Source organism: Myotis brandtii, unplaced genomic scaffold (genome assembly GCF_000412655.1).
Source record: "Myotis brandtii unplaced genomic scaffold, ASM41265v1 scaffold1289, whole genome shotgun sequence".
Taxonomy (NCBI): Eukaryota; Metazoa; Chordata; class Mammalia; order Chiroptera; family Vespertilionidae; genus Myotis; species Myotis brandtii.
Window position 1 is genome coordinate 460,282 of NW_005354543.1, and position 19,273 is coordinate 479,554.

Below are 19,273 nucleotides of genomic sequence, written 5' to 3' on the forward strand. Positions count from 1 at the left end.
GATAGTCCTATCCATCATAGTGGGAAACAGATTTCAATTCATGTATTTTTCAAGGGATAAAATTTTTAGTGGTAAGTTGTGGTCTTTGAAATCTTTGTATTCTGGGAATGCATTTTTAAATGAATATTTTGACTTTAGTAGTCCCTATAATCTAGTTAATGGGACATTGATATTAATGTAGAATGTCTCCTGTTACTTTTCCTTATATTTGGTAAACAAAACAATTTTATTGATTTTAGAGAGGAAGGGAGAGGGATAGAGAGATAGAAACATCAATGATGAGAATCATTGATCGGCTGCCTCCTGCACGCCCCCCACTGGGGATCGAACCTGCAACCCAGGCATGTGCCCTTGGCTGGAATTGAACCTGGGACCCTTCAGTCCGCAGGCCGTCACTCTATCCACCGAGCCAAATCAGCTAGGGCAACAAAACAACTTTAAAATCAACAATATTTAAAACAGTTATACAAATAATACCTATTATCAGTTTACTTAGTCCCATCACCATTTTAAAAATTTTATTATTTCCCATTATTTTCATGAATATAGGTATTCATTTAGGTGTTAGAGAAATCTTTATTTAAAGGTATGACCTGTTTAGAAACCTGTAATTTAGAATAGTCAGGCTAGAAGATTGTTTAACCTATATAAGTATTCAATTGCTTTAGGCCAATAAAATATCACCCGTTAGTATTGCCACCCAAAGCCAGAAAACACACCACATAAAAATAGTAGGGGACTTTAGTAGGGGACTTTAGTTTCCCATAGATATCAATGGATACATCTAGCAGACAAAAGAGTCAATATGGAAAATGTGGTCTTAAATGAGTGATGAGACAAGATGGATTGGATATGTTTATAGCAGAGATTATCAACTGGAGTGTCACACAGGCAAACTGGTGTGCTGCAAACTTTTTTAGATCAAGCAACACCTGGCTGTTTAGTCAATAGCATGGACTACATTACTCATTGATTGTCGAATAAAATGTGACAAAGGCCAGCACAGTAACAGCTGTGTGATGTGCATGGATCCAAATCAGACTTTTTTTTTTTGGAAGATTGACAAAAATATATATTTTGGTGGACCTCAGAATTTCAGTAATTACTCCATGTGTGCCATGAGATAAAAAATATTAAAACCTCTGTTTTAGAGCTTTTCACCCCAAATCAGAAGAAAATGCAACCTGGACAAAATGTAAACAGAAGGTCCTCTAAACCTAGAAACAATGTCTGCTTCATCTATTTTTGTAATGACCATTGGGAGGGAAAAAAGATCTTATGTATATTTCCCATCGATACACCTCCTCAATATTCCTCACTACAATACCAGGAAATGGAACTATTGTCTAGATGGAATTATATTCTTTGAATGATCAGGGTCTCATAGTATGTCCTTGTACAGAACAAATTCATAAAGCCCCTGGTCCAGATGAACCATAGTCCACACAGTATCAGCACATACATATACATACGAATGCTCCATGAGTATGTCAGAAAGTAAAGTGGAAGAATATTGAACATCTTGTTTCTGTAATGATTTTGTCAGTCCTTCTGGGTGCCACATGCATAGGAACTGATGTTTACCACCTTGTACAAATTCAGCACAAGACACTGGAGAATGAATGTGGAGCTTTCATTTTAATCTCTGCTATCCTGCTGTCCATGGAACTTACAGTGACAGCTTGGATAACACTCCAGGGACAGGTAATGCCTATGAACATACCTGTGGTCATTCTTTGAAGATAGAAAATAACTTCTGATGCAAAATAATAAAAAATTTTAACTGCAAATCTGCCATGGTCTCTGGGGTTCCTCTAGAAAAAATGACAAACATCCAGTTACATTCAAGTCACTGAGAATAAAATCTGTTTAATACAGGCTGAGTCCATCCTAAGAAAGAAGTTAATGAGGTAACACTGTGAAATTCTTAAGCATACTAATAAAAATCAAGAAACATCATTCCAGTTATAAAGGACACAGAAGCCAATTTTTAATTGCCCATAAATATTCATATTCAGCCCTAACTGGTTTGGCTCAGTGGATAGAGCGTCAGCCTGCGGACTGAAAGGTCCCAGGTTCGATTCTGGTCAAGGGCATGTACCTTGGTTGCGGGCACATCCCCAGTAGGGGGGGGTGTGTAGGCAGCTGGTCGATGTTTCACTCTCTTCAATGTTTCTAACTCTCTATCCCTCTCCCTTCCTCTCTGTAAAAAATCAATAAAAAATATTAAAAAAATATATATTCATATTCAAAACTATAGGATCCAGCATGAAAACATGAATAGTGGTCTACCTACTTCATAAATATAAAGCAAAATTTTGCCAAATTCTGATGTCAGTTATTGCATTAGTAAAACTCCAAACTACAGGACAGAAGCTACAGGGGCCAGAAGGGCTGATGTGAGAGAGGAAGACGTTAAGATGCCATTGTTATAGCACTGCAGGAAAGAGTATTAGCTGAGTAGAAAAATGAGGAAAAAAAATAACAAAGAATATGAAATATGAAATGAAAAAAATAAACTTACTTTTTTGAATTCAGCTAGTAGTGCACCTCAGAAACAGGTGCCCTCTCTCCAATGCAAAGTTCACGGCAATTCTGCATCCTGGGTAAGAAACATCTCCTGCCTTGTACTACAACTCACTGGTATTGGATTTGAGAGAGAAGAAGGGAGAGGGATAGAAACAGCAATGATAATGCAGAATTATCGATCAGCTGCGCTTGCGTGAACTCTACTGGGTATCTAGCCCACAAACAGGGCATGAGCTTTGATCGGGAAATGAATGCTGACTTCCTGGTTCACGTGTCCACGCTCTACCAAGGAGCAACATAGTGCAGGCATCCCCACTGCTTATCCAAGTCACACACAGTACATTTACAGGTGTTCTCTCCAGTATGAATACTCTTTTTTATATATATATATATTTCTTTATTGATTTCAGAGAGGAAGGGAGAAGGAGAGAGAGATAGAAACATCAATGATGAGAGAGAATCATTGATCGACTGCCTCCTGCACGCCCCCCACTGGGGATGGAGCCCACCACCTGGGCATGTGCCCTTGGCCGGAATCGAACCTGGGACCCTTCAGTCCACAGGCTGACGCTCTATCCACTGAGCCAAACCGGCTAGGAATTAAAAGTTGTGCCTCATTCTACATATTTTAAGGCTTTCCTTCACAATGAATTCTCTGATGTTAAATAAGACTTCATTGACAAGGATTAATCTCACAGATCACATTTGTAAGGTTTCTCTCTAGAATAAACTTTCTGATGTACAGAACAAAATAACACTGTCTAAAGGTTTCCTCACATTCTTTTCTTTTTACAAAATATATTTTTATTGATTTCAGAGAGGAAAAGAGAGGGAGCAATAGAAATATTAACGATCAGAAGGAATTATGGATCAGCTAGCTCCTGCATGCCCCACACTGAAGATTGAGTCTCCAACCAGGGCATATGCCAGACAGGGAATTGCACTGACCTTGTGGTTCATACATCAAAGCTAAACCAGTGAGGAATGCCAGCCAGTACTTTCTCACATTTTCTATAGTGTAAAGCTTTCCTCCACTATAAACATGTTATTCACTAAATTTTGAGCTGTGGGTACAGGTTCTTGCACATGCTCTACATTTCTAAGTTCTCTCTTCAGTATGAAGTGTCTCATGTACAGTAATAAAAGTGTGCCTTTTAATGGGTTAGAAAACCCATTTTTCACATTCAGGAGGCTTCTTCCCATTTAGAATTCTGTGAGCTCAGTAAGTACTAACTGTTGGTACAGGATTTATGACACTCCTCACATCTTTAATACTTCTCTCCACTATGGACTCTCTGATGCGCTGAGAGGTTTGAGGTGTTGCCAAAGGATTTGCCACATTTTCCACACATATAAGGCTTCTCTCCAGTATGAACTCTGTGATGGTAAATAAAGGCTGAGGAATGCCTGTAGGCTTTGCCACATTCTCTACATTTATAAGGCTTCTCTCTAGTGTGAATTCTCTGACGCTTAGTAAAGTGTGAGGACTGGCAAAAGGCGTGGCCACAGTCTCTACATTCACGAAGGTTCTCTCCAGTATGGGTTATTTGATGGTCAGGAAGGCCTGAGGAATGCCTGCAGCTTTGCCACATTGTCTTCATTCATAGGACTTTTCTCCAGTATGACCTCTGAAGATAACTTAGGGTTGATAATGCACTGAACACTTTGCTACATTATCTACATTTGTAAGGTTACTCTCTAGCATGAACTCTCTGATGATTAGTAAGGTGTGAGGAACGGCTAAAGGCTTTGCCACATTGATTGCATTTGTAAGGCTTCTCACCACTATGAACTCTTTGATGGCGTGTTAATTTAGAGGACTCACTGAAGCCTTTGCCGCATTCATTACACATATAAGGTTTCTCTCCACTATGAACACTATGATGACGATAAAGGGATGAGGAATAGGCATAGGCTTTGCCACATTCATTACATTTAAAAGGCTTCTCTCTAGTATGAAATCTCTTATGCCTAGACAAGTTTGAGGAATGCCTAAACGCTTTGCCACATTCATTACAATTATAAGACTTCTCCCCGGTATGAAATCTCTGATGGTAATTAAGAGATTGTGACGTACTATATCCTTTGCCACATTCTCTACATTTATACGGCTTCTCCCCGGTATGAACACTCTGATGACAATTAAGAGATTGTGCTGCACTGAATCCTTTGCCACATTCTCTACATTTATACGGCTTCTCTCCAGTATGAACTCTCTGATGCAAAGTAAGATGTGAGGACTGTCTAAAGGCTTTGCCACATTCTGTACATTTATAAGGTTTCTCTCCAGTATGAATTCTTCTCTGATGAGTAAGGGTTGAGGTCTGTCTAAAGCCTTTGCCACATTCTCTACATTCATGAAGCTTCTCTCCAGTATGAGTTTTCTGATGGTCAGTAAGAGTTTGGGATTTCTTGAAGGCTTTGCCGCATTCTCTACATTTGTAAGGCCTCTCGCCAGTATGAACTCTCTGATGATAACAAAGGGATGAGGAGTGCCCAAAGGCTTTGCCACATTCTCTGCATTTGTAAAGCTTCTCACCAGTATGAACTGTCTGATGTCTATGAAGAGAGGAGGACTCGCTAAAGGCTTTGCCACATTCTCTACATTTGTAAGGTTTCTCTCCAGTATGAACTTTCTGATGTCGAATCATCTTTGAGGCATGGAGGAATGCTCTACCACATTCTATAAGGTTTATCCTCAGTATGAACACCTTGATGTTTAGTAAGACCTGCATGGCTGGTAAAGGATTTGCCACATTCTCTACATTCATAAGGTTTCTCTCCAGTGTGAATTCTCTGATGAATAGTAACGGTTGAGGGCCGGCTAAAGGCTTTGTCACATTCTCTACATTGATATGGCTTCTTTCCAGTATGAACTGTCTGATGTCGTTTAAGTTTCGCAGACTCAATGAATGCTTTGCCACATTCTGTACATTTATAAGGCTTCTCTCCAGTATGAATATGCTGATGACGATTAAGGGAGGAGGACTCACTAAAGGCTTTGAAACATTCACTACATTTGTAAGGTTTCTCTCCAGTATGAACTTTCCGATGTCGAATCATGTTTGAGGCATGGAGGAATACTTTACCACATTCTCTACATTTATAAGGTTTCTCTCTAGTGTGAATTCTCTGATGAAGAATAAGGGTTGAGGGTAGGCTAAAGGCTTTGTCACATTCTGAACAGTTATAAGTCTTTTTTTCCCTATGATTTCTATGATGTTGAGTATGTCTTGAGGACTGACTAAAGCCTTTTCCATTTTCCCTGAGTTTGTAAAATTTTGCAGTAGCATGAATTCTTCCCTTATGTACAATAAGAGATGAATGACATTTAAAGGCTTTGCTACATGCTTTACATTTGTAAGGCTTCTGTCCAGTACGAATTCTCTGATTTAGAGTACAACCTGAAGGCCAATTAGATGTTTTTCCAGAATCTTTACATTTATAAGATTTTTCTCCACTATGGATTTTTTCCTGTCCATTTATATTGTATATTTGACTGGAGATTCTACCACAAGGATTCCATTTGTAAGCCTCCTCCCCAGGATGAATATTCTCTTGTCCACTGTAATTTGAAGACTGCTGAAAAGTGTGGACACATTGACTTACTTGGTGTGTCTTCTCCACAATAGGAATAACCTGACATATATTATGAGAGGACATTTGGTCAAAGACATTTCCACTTTTACGATGGTGCCCTGTGAGCTCACTTGTCCAATGATTAAGATATGACTCTTGCTTAGATTTGTTCCCATGTTCAATCCACTGATAACTGCTATCTCCATTTTGTGTATTCTGGTGATAATGGGAGACAGAAAGACCTTTAGTGAGTTAGAATCACATTAAACATGTACACTAGATCCATAAGAACCATTTTGTGATACTCATTAAAGTTTTCCTAATATATTAAAACTGAAGGCATGGTGCATAAACATCGTGCACTCAGGGGGGATCCCTGAGCCCAGCTTGCACCCTCTTGCTGTCCGGGAGCCCTTGGGAGATGTCCTACTGTCGACATAGGCCCGCTTCTCCCAGGGAGCAGGCCTAAGCCCACAGTTGGACATCCTTAGTGCAACCACAGAGGTGGGAGAAGCTCCTGCCACCTCAGCTGCACTCACCAGCTGTGAGCTCAGCTTCTGGCTGAGCAATGCAACCCCTGTGGGAGTACACTGACCACCAGGGGGCACCTCCCATGTTTTGCAACATCGGGCTGAAACCAACTCTCTGAAATCCCCTGAGAGGTCCTGGATTGTGAGATGGTGCAGGCCAGGTAGAGGGACCCCAATGGTGCATCATGTACCACTGGGGCATGATTAGGGGCGGGAAGGGATTCGAGAGTTTGGCCAGCCAGGGAGGGACTGCAGGAAGGCGCCAGGGCCTGTCCAGCCCATCTTGCTCAGTCCCGATCACCCAGACCCCAGCAGCAAGCTAACCTACCGGTTGGAGCATCTGTCCCCTGGTGGTCAGTGGATATCATAGCGAGTTGAGTGGACTTAACATATCATTAGCATATTATGCTTTGATTGATTAAACGGATGACCAGACAACCAAACACTTAGCATGTTAGGCTTTTATTATATAGGATGATAGATAAAATATAAATACAACACCTTAATTATTAGAGAAAGAAGAATGAATCCTTATTTCAAAGATTGCCAAATGCCCAGCCAGCATGGCTTAGTGGTTGAGCTTCAAAATATAAACAAGAAGATCACGGCTCCATTCCCAGGATGGGCACATGGCCCAGTTGGGGGATCGATCCCCAGTGGGAGGCATACAGGAGGCAGCCTGTTGATGTTCTTTGTGAAAGGTGACGCTAAGATGAGCTTAGCGTGCAGCATTAAGTTTAGAGAAGCAGAGGGCTACCGCTCGCTCAGGTATACAGCGAAGCCCCCAAAGCTCTCATGGCTTTTATTTAGGGAGTACAGCAAATAAAAATGGAGTACAGCAAGTGACAATGATTAACAGGCATGCTTATGAGATCATCACAGCTAAGTTATACATTACACTATTAATTTCCTATGTTATACAAAGACCCTTTCCATCTGCAGCAGTGTACCCTCCCTGGCTTTCCATGCCCTCATGGACTATTTGTCACCTCAAGAAAATTCTGCCTCTGAACAATAAGTCTTGCATGCAAGACTTTGTTCTGACGTGGCCCGCTTGCAGGCCCCCGCCTTTTCTCGGCAGAACGTCCTCTTCTAGTTAACTTCTCATTCCACTTGTCCAGCTACACAGCCAATGAATGATTCTCTCTCATCATTGATGTTTTCCTCTCTCTCTTCCTGTTCCTTACTCTCTGAAATCAATAAAAATACATTTTTCATAAAAAAAATCATAGAAGATTGCAAAATTGAGCACATTTTATTATATAGATACATTATAAATTTATACATTTTAGAAATGATTGAAAGTTTAATCCCATCCTACCTTTTTAACAATTCAAATGATTATTTACTCTAGAGACTACATGAGTTACTAGTTTTTCTAGATTTCCTTTCCAAGATTGGGTAACAGTAAAAAGTTGTTTTCAACCTTCACGTGCAGAAACACACTTATCTGCCAATATAACTGACTTTAGTAAGGGAGGTTTTCCAAATCCAAAGTACACCTGACATGCTCAATTAACAAGAAATTTATTATAACTGTTCTAGATTTGTTCTGTTTATATTAATATCCTCTCTTCTCATCACACTCTTCCTCAAATTCCAAGGCTTTCATTAAGTGTACATTATCAAAGCGACACCTTTTATATCTTACCAGTATTATTTCAGGGAATAAATCCTGTATTCCGGGCTTTGGCATAAAGGCTTGGTTATCTTTTGATGGTATAGCTGAAAGAAAACAAATTTTCAGTTTTGACAATCAGGTAAGTGCACAGCAAGTATTGACCAAATGACATTTTGGAGTACTCTAAGAGCCAGTGAAGAATTCAAAGAAAGCCCAAGATAGGTACAAGGACAAAAACTCACATCAAATAGGGGCAAAGAGTTGTTTACATATGCCAATGATACCTGCTTAAACCCCCTATCACATAATGGCAATAATATAACAACACTTCCAATTCCCAGTTTCTTTGCTGGAGACAGATATGAGGGAAGTGCGTGTTCAATGATCTCACTGTTTTGAAGCATCTTCAAGAACATGTGTCTGTTGTGCATGACACAGAGTGCGAATGGAATGGCAGTACACAGTGAGTGCCCTGTTGTGGCTGCTATAAAGAAACAATGATAAATTGTTCGAGCACCACAAAGACTGCGGCACTGAAGATGTGTATCAAGTCTGAAAAGATACCATGGGTCTCAGAAAGACACAGAGAACATTTCAACTGTGAAATTAAACAGACAATAGAACGAAGAATACAGGAACTCAAAACAGTGTTCACTGAAAGTAGAATTTGTGCCACAGATGGTTATTATTTCTTTCCTCCTATAGAAAGGATGTTCAAAAGCCTGGTTGTTTACAATTCCGGAATCTCAACAAAACATACCAAGTCATGCTTAGAATCAGAAAAAGTGTACCATCAGAAAAACAAATTGGGACTACATCAATAGAAAGATATTAATTACTTGAATAAGTTTGGTGCAGTGGATAGAGTGTCGGCCTGTGGGCTGAAGGGTCCCTGGTTCAAATCCAGTCAAGGCTACATGCCTGGGTTAAAGGCTTGATACCCACAGGAGGGACATGCAGGATGCAGCCGATCAATGATTCTCTCTCATCATTCATGTTTCCATCTCTCTCCCCCTCGCTTTGTTTCAGAAATCAATAAAAATATATTGTAAAAAAAAGAAATAGAACTAAATATCTTAAAGCCGAAAAGGAGAATAAAAAAGACAACTATATAATATCACCAAAATATTATAGAACCAAAATGAAAATACAATGAGAAAGTATTTTACAAACTCCACCAGGAAAGGGAAAATTGAAAAACAGAATACACGAATTAAAAAATACAGTAGAATCATTAATGAAAGACATCTTCAACTTAAACATCAAAGAATTTGCCTGGGAGAGAGGCACCAAGATGGCGGAATAGGTAAACACCTGTAACCTGCTGCCTCCCACAGCCACGTCAAAATTACAACTAAAATACAGAACAATTATCGTCCAGAATGGCCAGAAAGCTGGCTAGAGAGGTAAAGAAGAAAGCACATTGAGACTGGTAGGAGGTGCGGAGGCGTGGCATGGGCTGGCACCCAGGTGTGTCACTTTTTTAATTGGGAGGGAGATACAAATTTCTGCTTGCTCTGAGCTCCAGTGCCGTGTGAGACTCAGGGGGACACATATATATACCGGAAGAAACTGGACGGTCTGGCATTGGGGCATGAACACAGAGGCAGCTTTCTTCCAGACAGAGGTCCTCGCAGCGGTCATGGTTCCTTTGCTGGGATCTCCCCGGTACAGGGCTGATTAGCAGCCATTGCTGTTTGCTCCACCCTGGAGATTCCCTGAGACCCCACCCTACCCAATTTACTACCACACCCACACTTTTCGCAGTGTCTTTTGCATATGAAAGGCCTGTCTATTCTCAGCCTAAAACCTGTCAAACAATCTGCAGCTGGGTCAGGGAGCCCCAGGGTTATCAAAAAAAAGGCCCCAAACCCGGCAACAGCAGCAGCCTGCCTTGTTTCACAGCTGGACCTTATCTGGGCACTTCCAAACCTGACACAAAGAGAAGGAATCTGCAGATCTCTCTGTAGCTCCTGTTGGGTGGCCCCAGGCAGTGGCTCACTTTGCACCTCCTTGGAGATCCAAGAGCCAGTGTATCCAGTGGTCAGCATGACACCATACCAGATTATAACTCTTCACATCCATAAGTGACACACTCAAGGGGCATACTCAGTGAGCACCAAAGCCCCAATGAAGTAAGTCCTGCCCCATAAGGGTGTCTCCTGCACAGCAGCTAACCCACTGTAGTCACAGCTGGTCCTCACTGCCAATTGGCCTGGAGGTCATTTCCCCCCAGTGATGCCAATAGCAATCAAGGCTCAACTATAACAACACTGTGCACACAGCCCATAAAGGGGTGCACCAAGAGTGTCCACCTGAGGTGACTAGGGAGGCTGTGTAACTGGACCCGATAGGACACCTACTACACAAGGCCACGCTATCAACTCAATGAGAGTGAGCAGTTACGTAGTACATAGAAACAAACAGGGAAGCAGCCAAAATGCGGAGACAAAGAAACATGTCAGAAATGAAAGGAATGGAAGAAAGCAAACTATTGAATATAGAGTTCAAAACCAGGTATAAGGTTACTCAAGAATCTTCTAGAAACCTCCAAGGAACTTAGTGAGACCTTCAAGGATCTTTATGACAATGACAAAAAAATGGAAAAGGACCAGTCAGAAATTAAGCATACACTGACTAAAATAAACAATATTATACAGGGATTCAACAGTAGACTAGAGGATACCAAGAATCAGGTCAAAGATTTGAAATATGAGGAAGCAAAAAACACCCATCCAGAAGAGCAAAGAGAATCCAAAAATATGAAGATAGTGTAAGGAGCTTCTAAACAACTTCAAGTGCACAAACATCCGAATTATGGGGTGACAGAAGAAGAGAGACAGCAAGATATAGAAAACCTATTTGAAGAAATAATGACAGAAAACTTCCCCTACCTGGTGAACGAAATAGACTTACAAGTCCAGGAAGCGCAGAGAACCCCAAATAAAAGGAATCCAAAGAGGACCACACCAAGACACATCATAAGTAAAATGCCAAGGGCAAAAGACAAAGAGAGAACCTTAAAAGCAGCAAGAGGAAAACAGTTAGTTCCCTACAAGGGTGCACCCGTATGACTGTCAGCTGATTTTTAACAGAAACTATGCAGGAGAGAAGGGAGTAGCAAGAAATATTCAAAGTGATGAATAACAAGAACCTACAACCAAGATTACTCTACCCAGCAAAGCTATCATTTAGAATTGAAGTTAGATAAAGAGCTTCATAGACAAGAAAAAGCTAAAGGAGTGCATCACCACCACACCATCTTATATGAAATACTGAAGGGTATTCTTTAAGAAGAGGAAGGAGAAGAAAAAGGTAAAGATAAAAAATTATGAAAAAAGTGAATACATATCTATCAACAAGTGAATCTAAAAATGAAATGAATAAAAAATCTGATAAACAGAATAAACTGGTGAATGTAATAGAATAGAATCAGGGGCATGGAAATGGCACAGACTGACGATTCTCAGAGGGAAGGGGGTGTGGGGGGTGCCGGATGAATTTAGACAAATATTTTATATGCATGTATGCAGTATCTATGGACATGTACAATAGGGTTGCAAGGGCCAGGGGTGGGGTCGGAACCGGGTGGAGGGGAGCTATGGGGGAGGGAAAAAAGACAGACATCTGTAATAATCTCAACAATAAAGAAAAAAAAATTTTTTTTAAAGAAGAGAGAGAAAAAAAAGAATTTGCCTGGAAGCTGTGGCTCGTTATTGAGCTTCAATCTATGAACGAGGTGGTCACAGTTTGGTTCCACATCAGGGCACAAGCCTGGGTTGAAGGCTCCATATCCAATCATGCTGGAGGCAGCCAATCAATGATTCTTTCTTCACTGATGTTTCTATCTCTCTCTCTCCCTTTCCCTTCCTCTCGGTAATCAATTCATTTAAAAAATAATAATTAAATAATCAAAGCATTTGTACATAAATCATTAAAATTTTCATTCCGAGAAGCCGATAAATATGTGGAAATGTGGAGAATATAAGAAACTCCTGCTGAAACCAGTTTGGCTCAGTGGATAGAGCGTCGGCCTGCGGACTGAAAGGTCCCAGGTTCGATTCCGGTCAAGGGCATGTACCTGGGTTGTGGGCACATCCCCAGTAGGGGATGTGCAGGAGGCAGCTGATCGATGTTCCTTTCTCATCGATGTTTCTAACTCTCTATCTCTCTCCCTTCCTCTCTGTAAAAAATCAATAAAATATATGGAAAATATAAGAAACTCCTAATACACTAAAAAACTGAACTCCAAGAGGACACCATAAGGACAGGATAGTGAAAAGGATAAGGTAGCTTATATAAAAAATTAATCGTTTAAGATCCTGACAACTGGAGAAAGAGACATACAAATGCAAGAAGCTTACTGAATTCTAAGTAGAATGAATATAAACATGAGAACAGATAAGAAAAAAATACAATGAAAATATCAGGAATTCCAGAATATTATTCTAAAAGCACATAAAAGAACAGCTTTTCATGGAAAGGACAGCCCTTCTAAGATCACTGAAGGGTTTCTAAGAAGAATACTATCGGAGGGAAAAAAGGGCATGAAATAAAACAATGAACTGATAAATGAACAGAAACCATCCAACAAGAATACTGACAAAACAGATTAACAATGGAGAGGAAAAAACTTTTCCAGCTCCAAAACTCTCTAATTATTAGACCTTCTCATTATTAGACCTGACCTATAAATAATCCTAAATATATATACCTCTGGAGGTAATTTAAATATTCTACACAACACTAACATATCAATATTATAAAAAGCCAGTGGCTGTAACGCCGGAACGACCAAATGACCAGTCACCAGGAGGTGCATTGGTGGGACCCGCAGCGGTGCCGGGAGGGACTCTGGGTACCCAGCGGCGGTGGTGGGACTCTGCATCTCACACGATTTCACGCGCTGGGGCCTCTAGTGAATATATCAAGATGCCTTGTCTATGGAAAACTATACAGAAATATCAAAATTTGTGTTGTTCTAATAAAGAAACAGATTATCACTTTGTTTTCTTATGTTGAACTTTAGAAAATAAAAGGAATAGTCTGAGTGGCATGGCTCAGTGGTTAAGGGTCTACCTATGAACCAGGAGGTGACAGTTTGATTCCCGGTCAGGGCACATGCCAGTGAGGGGTGGATGATCAATGATTCTCTCTCATCTTGGATGATTCTCTCTCTCCCCCCATATCCTTCTCTGAAATAAAAATGTATTTTTTAAAAATAAAAAATATATAAAAGGAATAAAATCTTAAATCTCTGCAATAAGACACACATCTATATACCGTATATAACAAAGTCATATGCAAATTAACCCTCATACCCTCACAAGATAGCTGCCTACAACCAGGCTGGCAGGGGGTCAGTGAGGGACGACCAAACGACTGAACAGGTAGGCTGTGTGGGACAACCAGGCTGGTGGGGGGACTGTGAGGGGTGAGGGGCAGTTAGTGGCAACCAAGCTGGCAGAGGGGGGGCAGTTGGGGGTGACCAGGCTGACAGGGGGGAGGGCAGTAAAGGGTGACAATGCCGGAAGGGGGATCAGTTATAAGCAAGCAGGCCGGCAGGAAGGGGACAGTTGGGGGCAACCTGGCCAGCAGCGGGGGGCAGTTAGGAGCAACCAGGCCGGCAGAGGGGGCAGTTCGGGGCGATCAGGTCGGCACGCAGAGGCAGTGAGGGGTGATCAGGTTGGCAGGGAGGGGGGCAGTTAGGGGTGACCAGGCAGGCAGGCAGGTGAGCAATTAGGAGCCAGTGGTCCAGGATTGTGAGTTGGACATCCCCCGAGGGGTCCTGGATTGGAAAGGGTGCAGGCTGGGCTGAAGGGAACCCTCACCATGAACAAATCTCATGCACCAGACCTCTCGTATATCTACACTAATAAAAGACAAAGATGCTAATTGACCGTACTTTCACTATGCCCATCAGCCAATCAGAAGAGTATGCAAATTAACCCAACAAAGATGGCCGTTAAATTTGCATACTGCAGGTGGGGCGGGACAGCGCAATCACCGCCCGCCCCGCCGCCATCCGGGCCTGCCATCTGCAACCCAGCTCGGGATCCGGGCCTGCCATCTGAGACCCAGGGAGGCAGGGCAGGCACCGTGGGATCGGGCCTGCCATCTGCCACCTGGGGAGCGGGCCTAAGCCAGCAGGTGGTTATCTCCCAAGGGGTCACAGACTGTGAGAGGGCACAGGTCGGGCTGAGGACACCCCCCTCCCACCCCCGCCAGTGCACAAATTTTTGTGCACTGGGCCTCTAGTATATATATAAAAGCCTAATTTGCAGTTTCCCCTTGGGAGTTCTACCAACCAGGAGTTCCTTTGCTTGCTATGACATGTGCTGATTACCAGGGTTGGTGCGGAATGAAAGGAGGTCCATGTCGGCAGCCGGGGAAGGGAGGACCCAGCTGGTGGCCAGCAGCTGCTAGGGACCCAACCAGTTCACGAATTTTGTGCACTGGGCCTCTAGTTAAAGATGCTGTGATATCAACTTATATGGGTACATGGATAGAAATGGCAATTATGCCCTGGCTGGTTTGGCTCACTGGATAGAGCATTGGCCTGGGGACTAAAGGGTCCCAGGTTAGATTCCAATCAATGGCATGTACCTTGGTTGTGGGCACATCCCCAGTAAGGGATGTGCAGGAGGCAGCTGATCAATGCTTCTCTCTCATCGATGTTTCTAACTCTCTATCCCTCTCCCTTCCTCTCTGTAAAAAATCAATAAAATATATTGAAAAAAAAAAGAAATGGCAATTAGAAGAGCTTTTGTATGCAACTGGAACTAGGAGTTTAAGTTACATTGTTATAAGCTTAAGATATTTTAAGTAGTTCCCATGGTCATGGGAAAAATACAAAGTAAATAAAATGACCTCTGCTAATAGATGACAGAATTCTATATTGCAAATCAAAGACTCCACATTTCTAAAAATGTAGATATATATAATTAATTTCTCAAAACATGGTATATAAAACCACCCAACGAAGTTAGCTGTGTTCCTGTAAGGTAACAGAAATTAATACAAAATAGCAAATTAAGTATATATTTACATGAATAACAGCATAATTGTAAATGAAATATTAAGTTTACTTCCTAAGAAGGTGCACGATTTGTATGCTGTCAGTATAAAACAGTGCTGGGATCCTACTTTGAAATGCTAAGAGTATCAGCAGTCATTAGTACCCAAAGTGACCTAAACATTCAACAAAAGTGCCAATACCACAAGAAAAAAATATTCTCACCTTGCCTAAGTAGGTCAGTTGTTTAGAGTGTGATCTTGATACCAAAACATTGCAGCTTTGATCCTTGCTCAGGGCACATTTAAAAAGTCACCAATGAATGCATAAATAAGTGGGGAAATAAATATCTCTTTTTCTCTCTCTCTCTCTCTCTGTTACTCTCTTCCTCTAAAATCAATACAAATAGAATATATAGTGCTGGCTGTAATTAAAGAAGAACTCAATAAATGAACTACACATGCAATGACGTTAAATTGGAATGCTAACTGTATAAGCTGTCACGAGTACCCAAGGTTGACATGAGCATCATCATGTGCACGTAAGGGTTGCAGGTTCAATTCCCCTTAAAGGGCACATAGCTCACTTGCAAATTCCCACCCCACCTGGGTTGAGGCGCGTGCAAAAGGGGGCAGTCGATGTGTCTCTCACATCGATGTTTCCTCTCTTCCTCCGCTCCTTGCTCCCAACCTTCCACTCTCTCTTAAAAGCAATGGAAAGAATGTCCCCATGTGAGGATTAACAACTACAAAAAAGCAGCACTGTAGAATGAAGAGCCCACTTACAACTTCCCACGCATGAGGTAAAACAATCTTCTACAGGGTGCTTATAGCACAAAAGAAATAAAGGATACTCTCACATATACAAATAGGGTTGAGATACCAAGATGTCTATGTGTAAAAGAAAGAGTGAAGTTGGACTGTTATTAAACACCATATACAAATATTAAACCAAAATGGATAAAAGAATGAAACATAAAGCTAATAATAACTCAATCTATTAAAAGTTATAGAAAAGTTATTGTTTTATTTTTAATATATTTTTATTGATTTCAGAGAGGAAGAGAGATGGAGAGAGAGATAGAAACATTAAAAGAGATTCATTGGTTGGCTGCCTCCTGCATGGTCCCTACTGGGGATGGGAGCCAGCAACCTGCTCATGTGCCCTTGATCAGAATCGAACCCAGGAACATTCAGTACGCAGGTCGACAGTCTATCCCAGGGGTCCTCAATCTTTTTAAACAGGGAGCCAGTTCACTGTCCCTCAGACCGTTGGAGGACCGGACTATAGTTTAAAAAAAAACTATGAACAAATTCCTATGCACACTGCACATATCTTATTTTGAAGTAAAAAAACGAAACGGGAACAAATACAATATTTGTATTTGCATGTGGCCCGCGGGCCGTAGTTTGAGGACCCCTGGTCTATCCACTGAGCCAATCTGTCTAGGCATATAGAAAAGTTTTTATGACATTTGATTTTTTATTTCAACACCAAAAGGAAAGATAAACAAAACAAAACAGTCAAAACGCATTATACCCTGTATAAAAGTATTATTCACATTAAAGCAAATGGTCAGTGTGTTAAAAATACAAGCTGTGAAATGGGAAAAAATGTCTCCAAAGCATATTATCAGATAAGTAGTAAATATCCAGAATATATAAACACCTTTTAAAAATCAACATGAAAAAAAAAGTAACACAACTTTAAAAATGTCCAAAGCTATATGGTTAACTAATCTGTAAGATAGAAGGCAAGAACACACAATTGGTAAAGACCGATTCTTCAGTTGCTCAAGTAGTTAAACAAAAACGAAACAGAAACATGCAAAAATACTAAAACTAGACTCCGTTCATAGGCCGGGAACCAAACTGAACTCAGCATGGATTACCAACTAAAATATGACACCTGAAAGCATGAAAACACTGAAAGAAAGTATAGTCAATGAACTTTACCATCACTCTTTAAAATATGGGTTTGCTTATATCTTCCTAGGCATAATAACCAAAAAAATAAAGAAATGAAACTACAAAAGAATAATTTTGACATACCAAAAGAAACCACAAAATAACAACAAAAACCCAGCAAAGCTACATCCTCAAAAGCTAAAGATCCAAAATATATAAGGAACTCACACAACTTTACACCAAAAAGACAAACAATATGATTGAAAATGGGTGGAGGACCTGAGTACACATTTCCCAAATAGGACATAAAGATGTGCAATAATAGACATAAATGATGTTTAACTCATTCATCATCAAGAAATGCAAGTGGACACCACCATGAAATACCAATCATCCATAAGTCAAAAAACAACAAGTATTACTAATGCAGGGGAGAAATGAGAACATTCTTGCACTGTCAGCAAGATTATAAACACTAGAGGCCCAGTGCACAAAATTCATGCAAGAATTGGCTTTCCTTTCCCTGGCTGCCAGTACTGGCTTCCCTCTGGCACCTGGGACCTGGACTTCCCTCTCAGCCCTGGCTTTGTCTGGAAGGACTCCAGCCTAATTAGCATATTATGCTTTTACTATTATAGCTTGGTGCAGCCACTAACAAACACAGAGGGTTTTCCAACATTTACAAACAAGTACCAGGTAACACAGCGATTCTATTTCTGGGGATTTATACAGAGAACTCGAATTCACAAAGATATACCCACCCATATGTCCATTGCAGCACTATTTGCAATAGTGAAGATATCGAACTGGAAAAAAAGACTATTTTCATAATGATGCTCTACCATTTAAAATAAATTAAAAGACTTCATTTGACTTGACATGTACGGAGACAAAATTTATATCTCAGCTCATCTCCTTCAAGACATGACTCACTATGTGTTTATTCCAGAAAACACAATAGCTGGCTGCATATATAATTTCCATGTTATTGATTATAAAGCTACATTAATTTTATACACTTCAAATATTTGAAAGGCGAATATGTAACCAAATTTGTATTTCAATCCATTGTATTAAAATGGAAACTCCCTATGTACCAACTCAAATATTAAAGAAAAAACAACAATTAATACGGCATTCTCAACAGAAAAAAAATAAACCAAGAGGCAACAGGCTGAGAAAATATATTTGAAAAAGTAAACATGGCCTGGCTGGTATGGCTCAGCAGTTGAGCGTCGACCTATGAAACAGGAGGTCATGGTTCGATTCCTGGGCAGGGCATATGTCAGGTGATCAATGATTCTCTCTGAGCATGATATTTCTATGTCTCTCTCCCTCTCCCTTTATCCCTGAAATCAATAAAAAATATCTATCTATCTATATATATCTAAAAGACTAGGATGAAAAGCATCCCCTCAGGAATTCTACCGGGAGACTGGGAGTTCGATCACTCACTATGACATGCGCTAACCACCAGGAAGCAATACAGAATGAAGGAAGGCCCTGCCGGCAGCTGGCATCTGGGGAAGGAAGGCCTCAGCCAGCCAGCAGCCAGGGAAGGAACACCCCAGCCGGCAGCTGGCAGCCAGGAAAGAAAGGCCCCAGTCTGTAGCCGGAAGGCCCGATCGGCCCTGATCGCCAGCCAGGCCTTGGGGCCCTACCCGTACATGAATTTCGTCCACCGGGCCTCCATCCTATCTAATAAAAGAGAAACATGGTAATTAGCGTACGACCGCTACCCTTCCCATTGGCTAATCAGGGCGATATGCAAATTAACTGCCAGCCAAGATGGCGGCTGGCAGCCAGGCAGCTGGAAGCAAACATGAGGCTTGCTTGCTTCAGTGACGGAGGACTCCAACGTTCCCCGCCTGCCTTGCCGGCCTCTGAGCTGGCAGTTTGAAACATTGTAACAAATATAGAAGCTAAACAAAACCCCAGAAAACAGCTTTCAGCCGGCCAGGATCTCAGAGCTGGAGATGATACAGTGTTTCGATTATAGAACCGAAACAAACCAGATACCTGCTTTCAGCAGCAGAGGCCTTGGCCCAGAATAAAAAAAGAAAAAAGAAAAAAAGGAGCAGTTGGGAGCTTC

General features: G+C 41.1%; 1 protein-coding gene and 2 pseudogenes across 1 annotated transcript in view; all 3 read right to left on the bottom strand.

Annotated features, from left to right (window-relative positions):
- Nucleotides 1–19,273, bottom strand: part of LOC102252255 (zinc finger protein 420-like) — a 254,464-nt gene that overhangs the window by 226,076 nt on the left and 9,115 nt on the right. The window contains exon 4 of the mRNA XM_014534314.1: nucleotides 8,290–8,363. Coding sequence (XP_014389800.1) covers nucleotides 8,290–8,363 — 74 coding nt within the window. The remainder of the gene's footprint in view (nucleotides 1–8,289; nucleotides 8,364–19,273) is intronic.
- Nucleotides 1–19,273, bottom strand: part of LOC102250485 — a 297,308-nt pseudogene that overhangs the window by 204,290 nt on the left and 73,745 nt on the right.
- On the bottom strand, nucleotides 3,383–6,263 carry LOC106724984 (annotated as a pseudogene).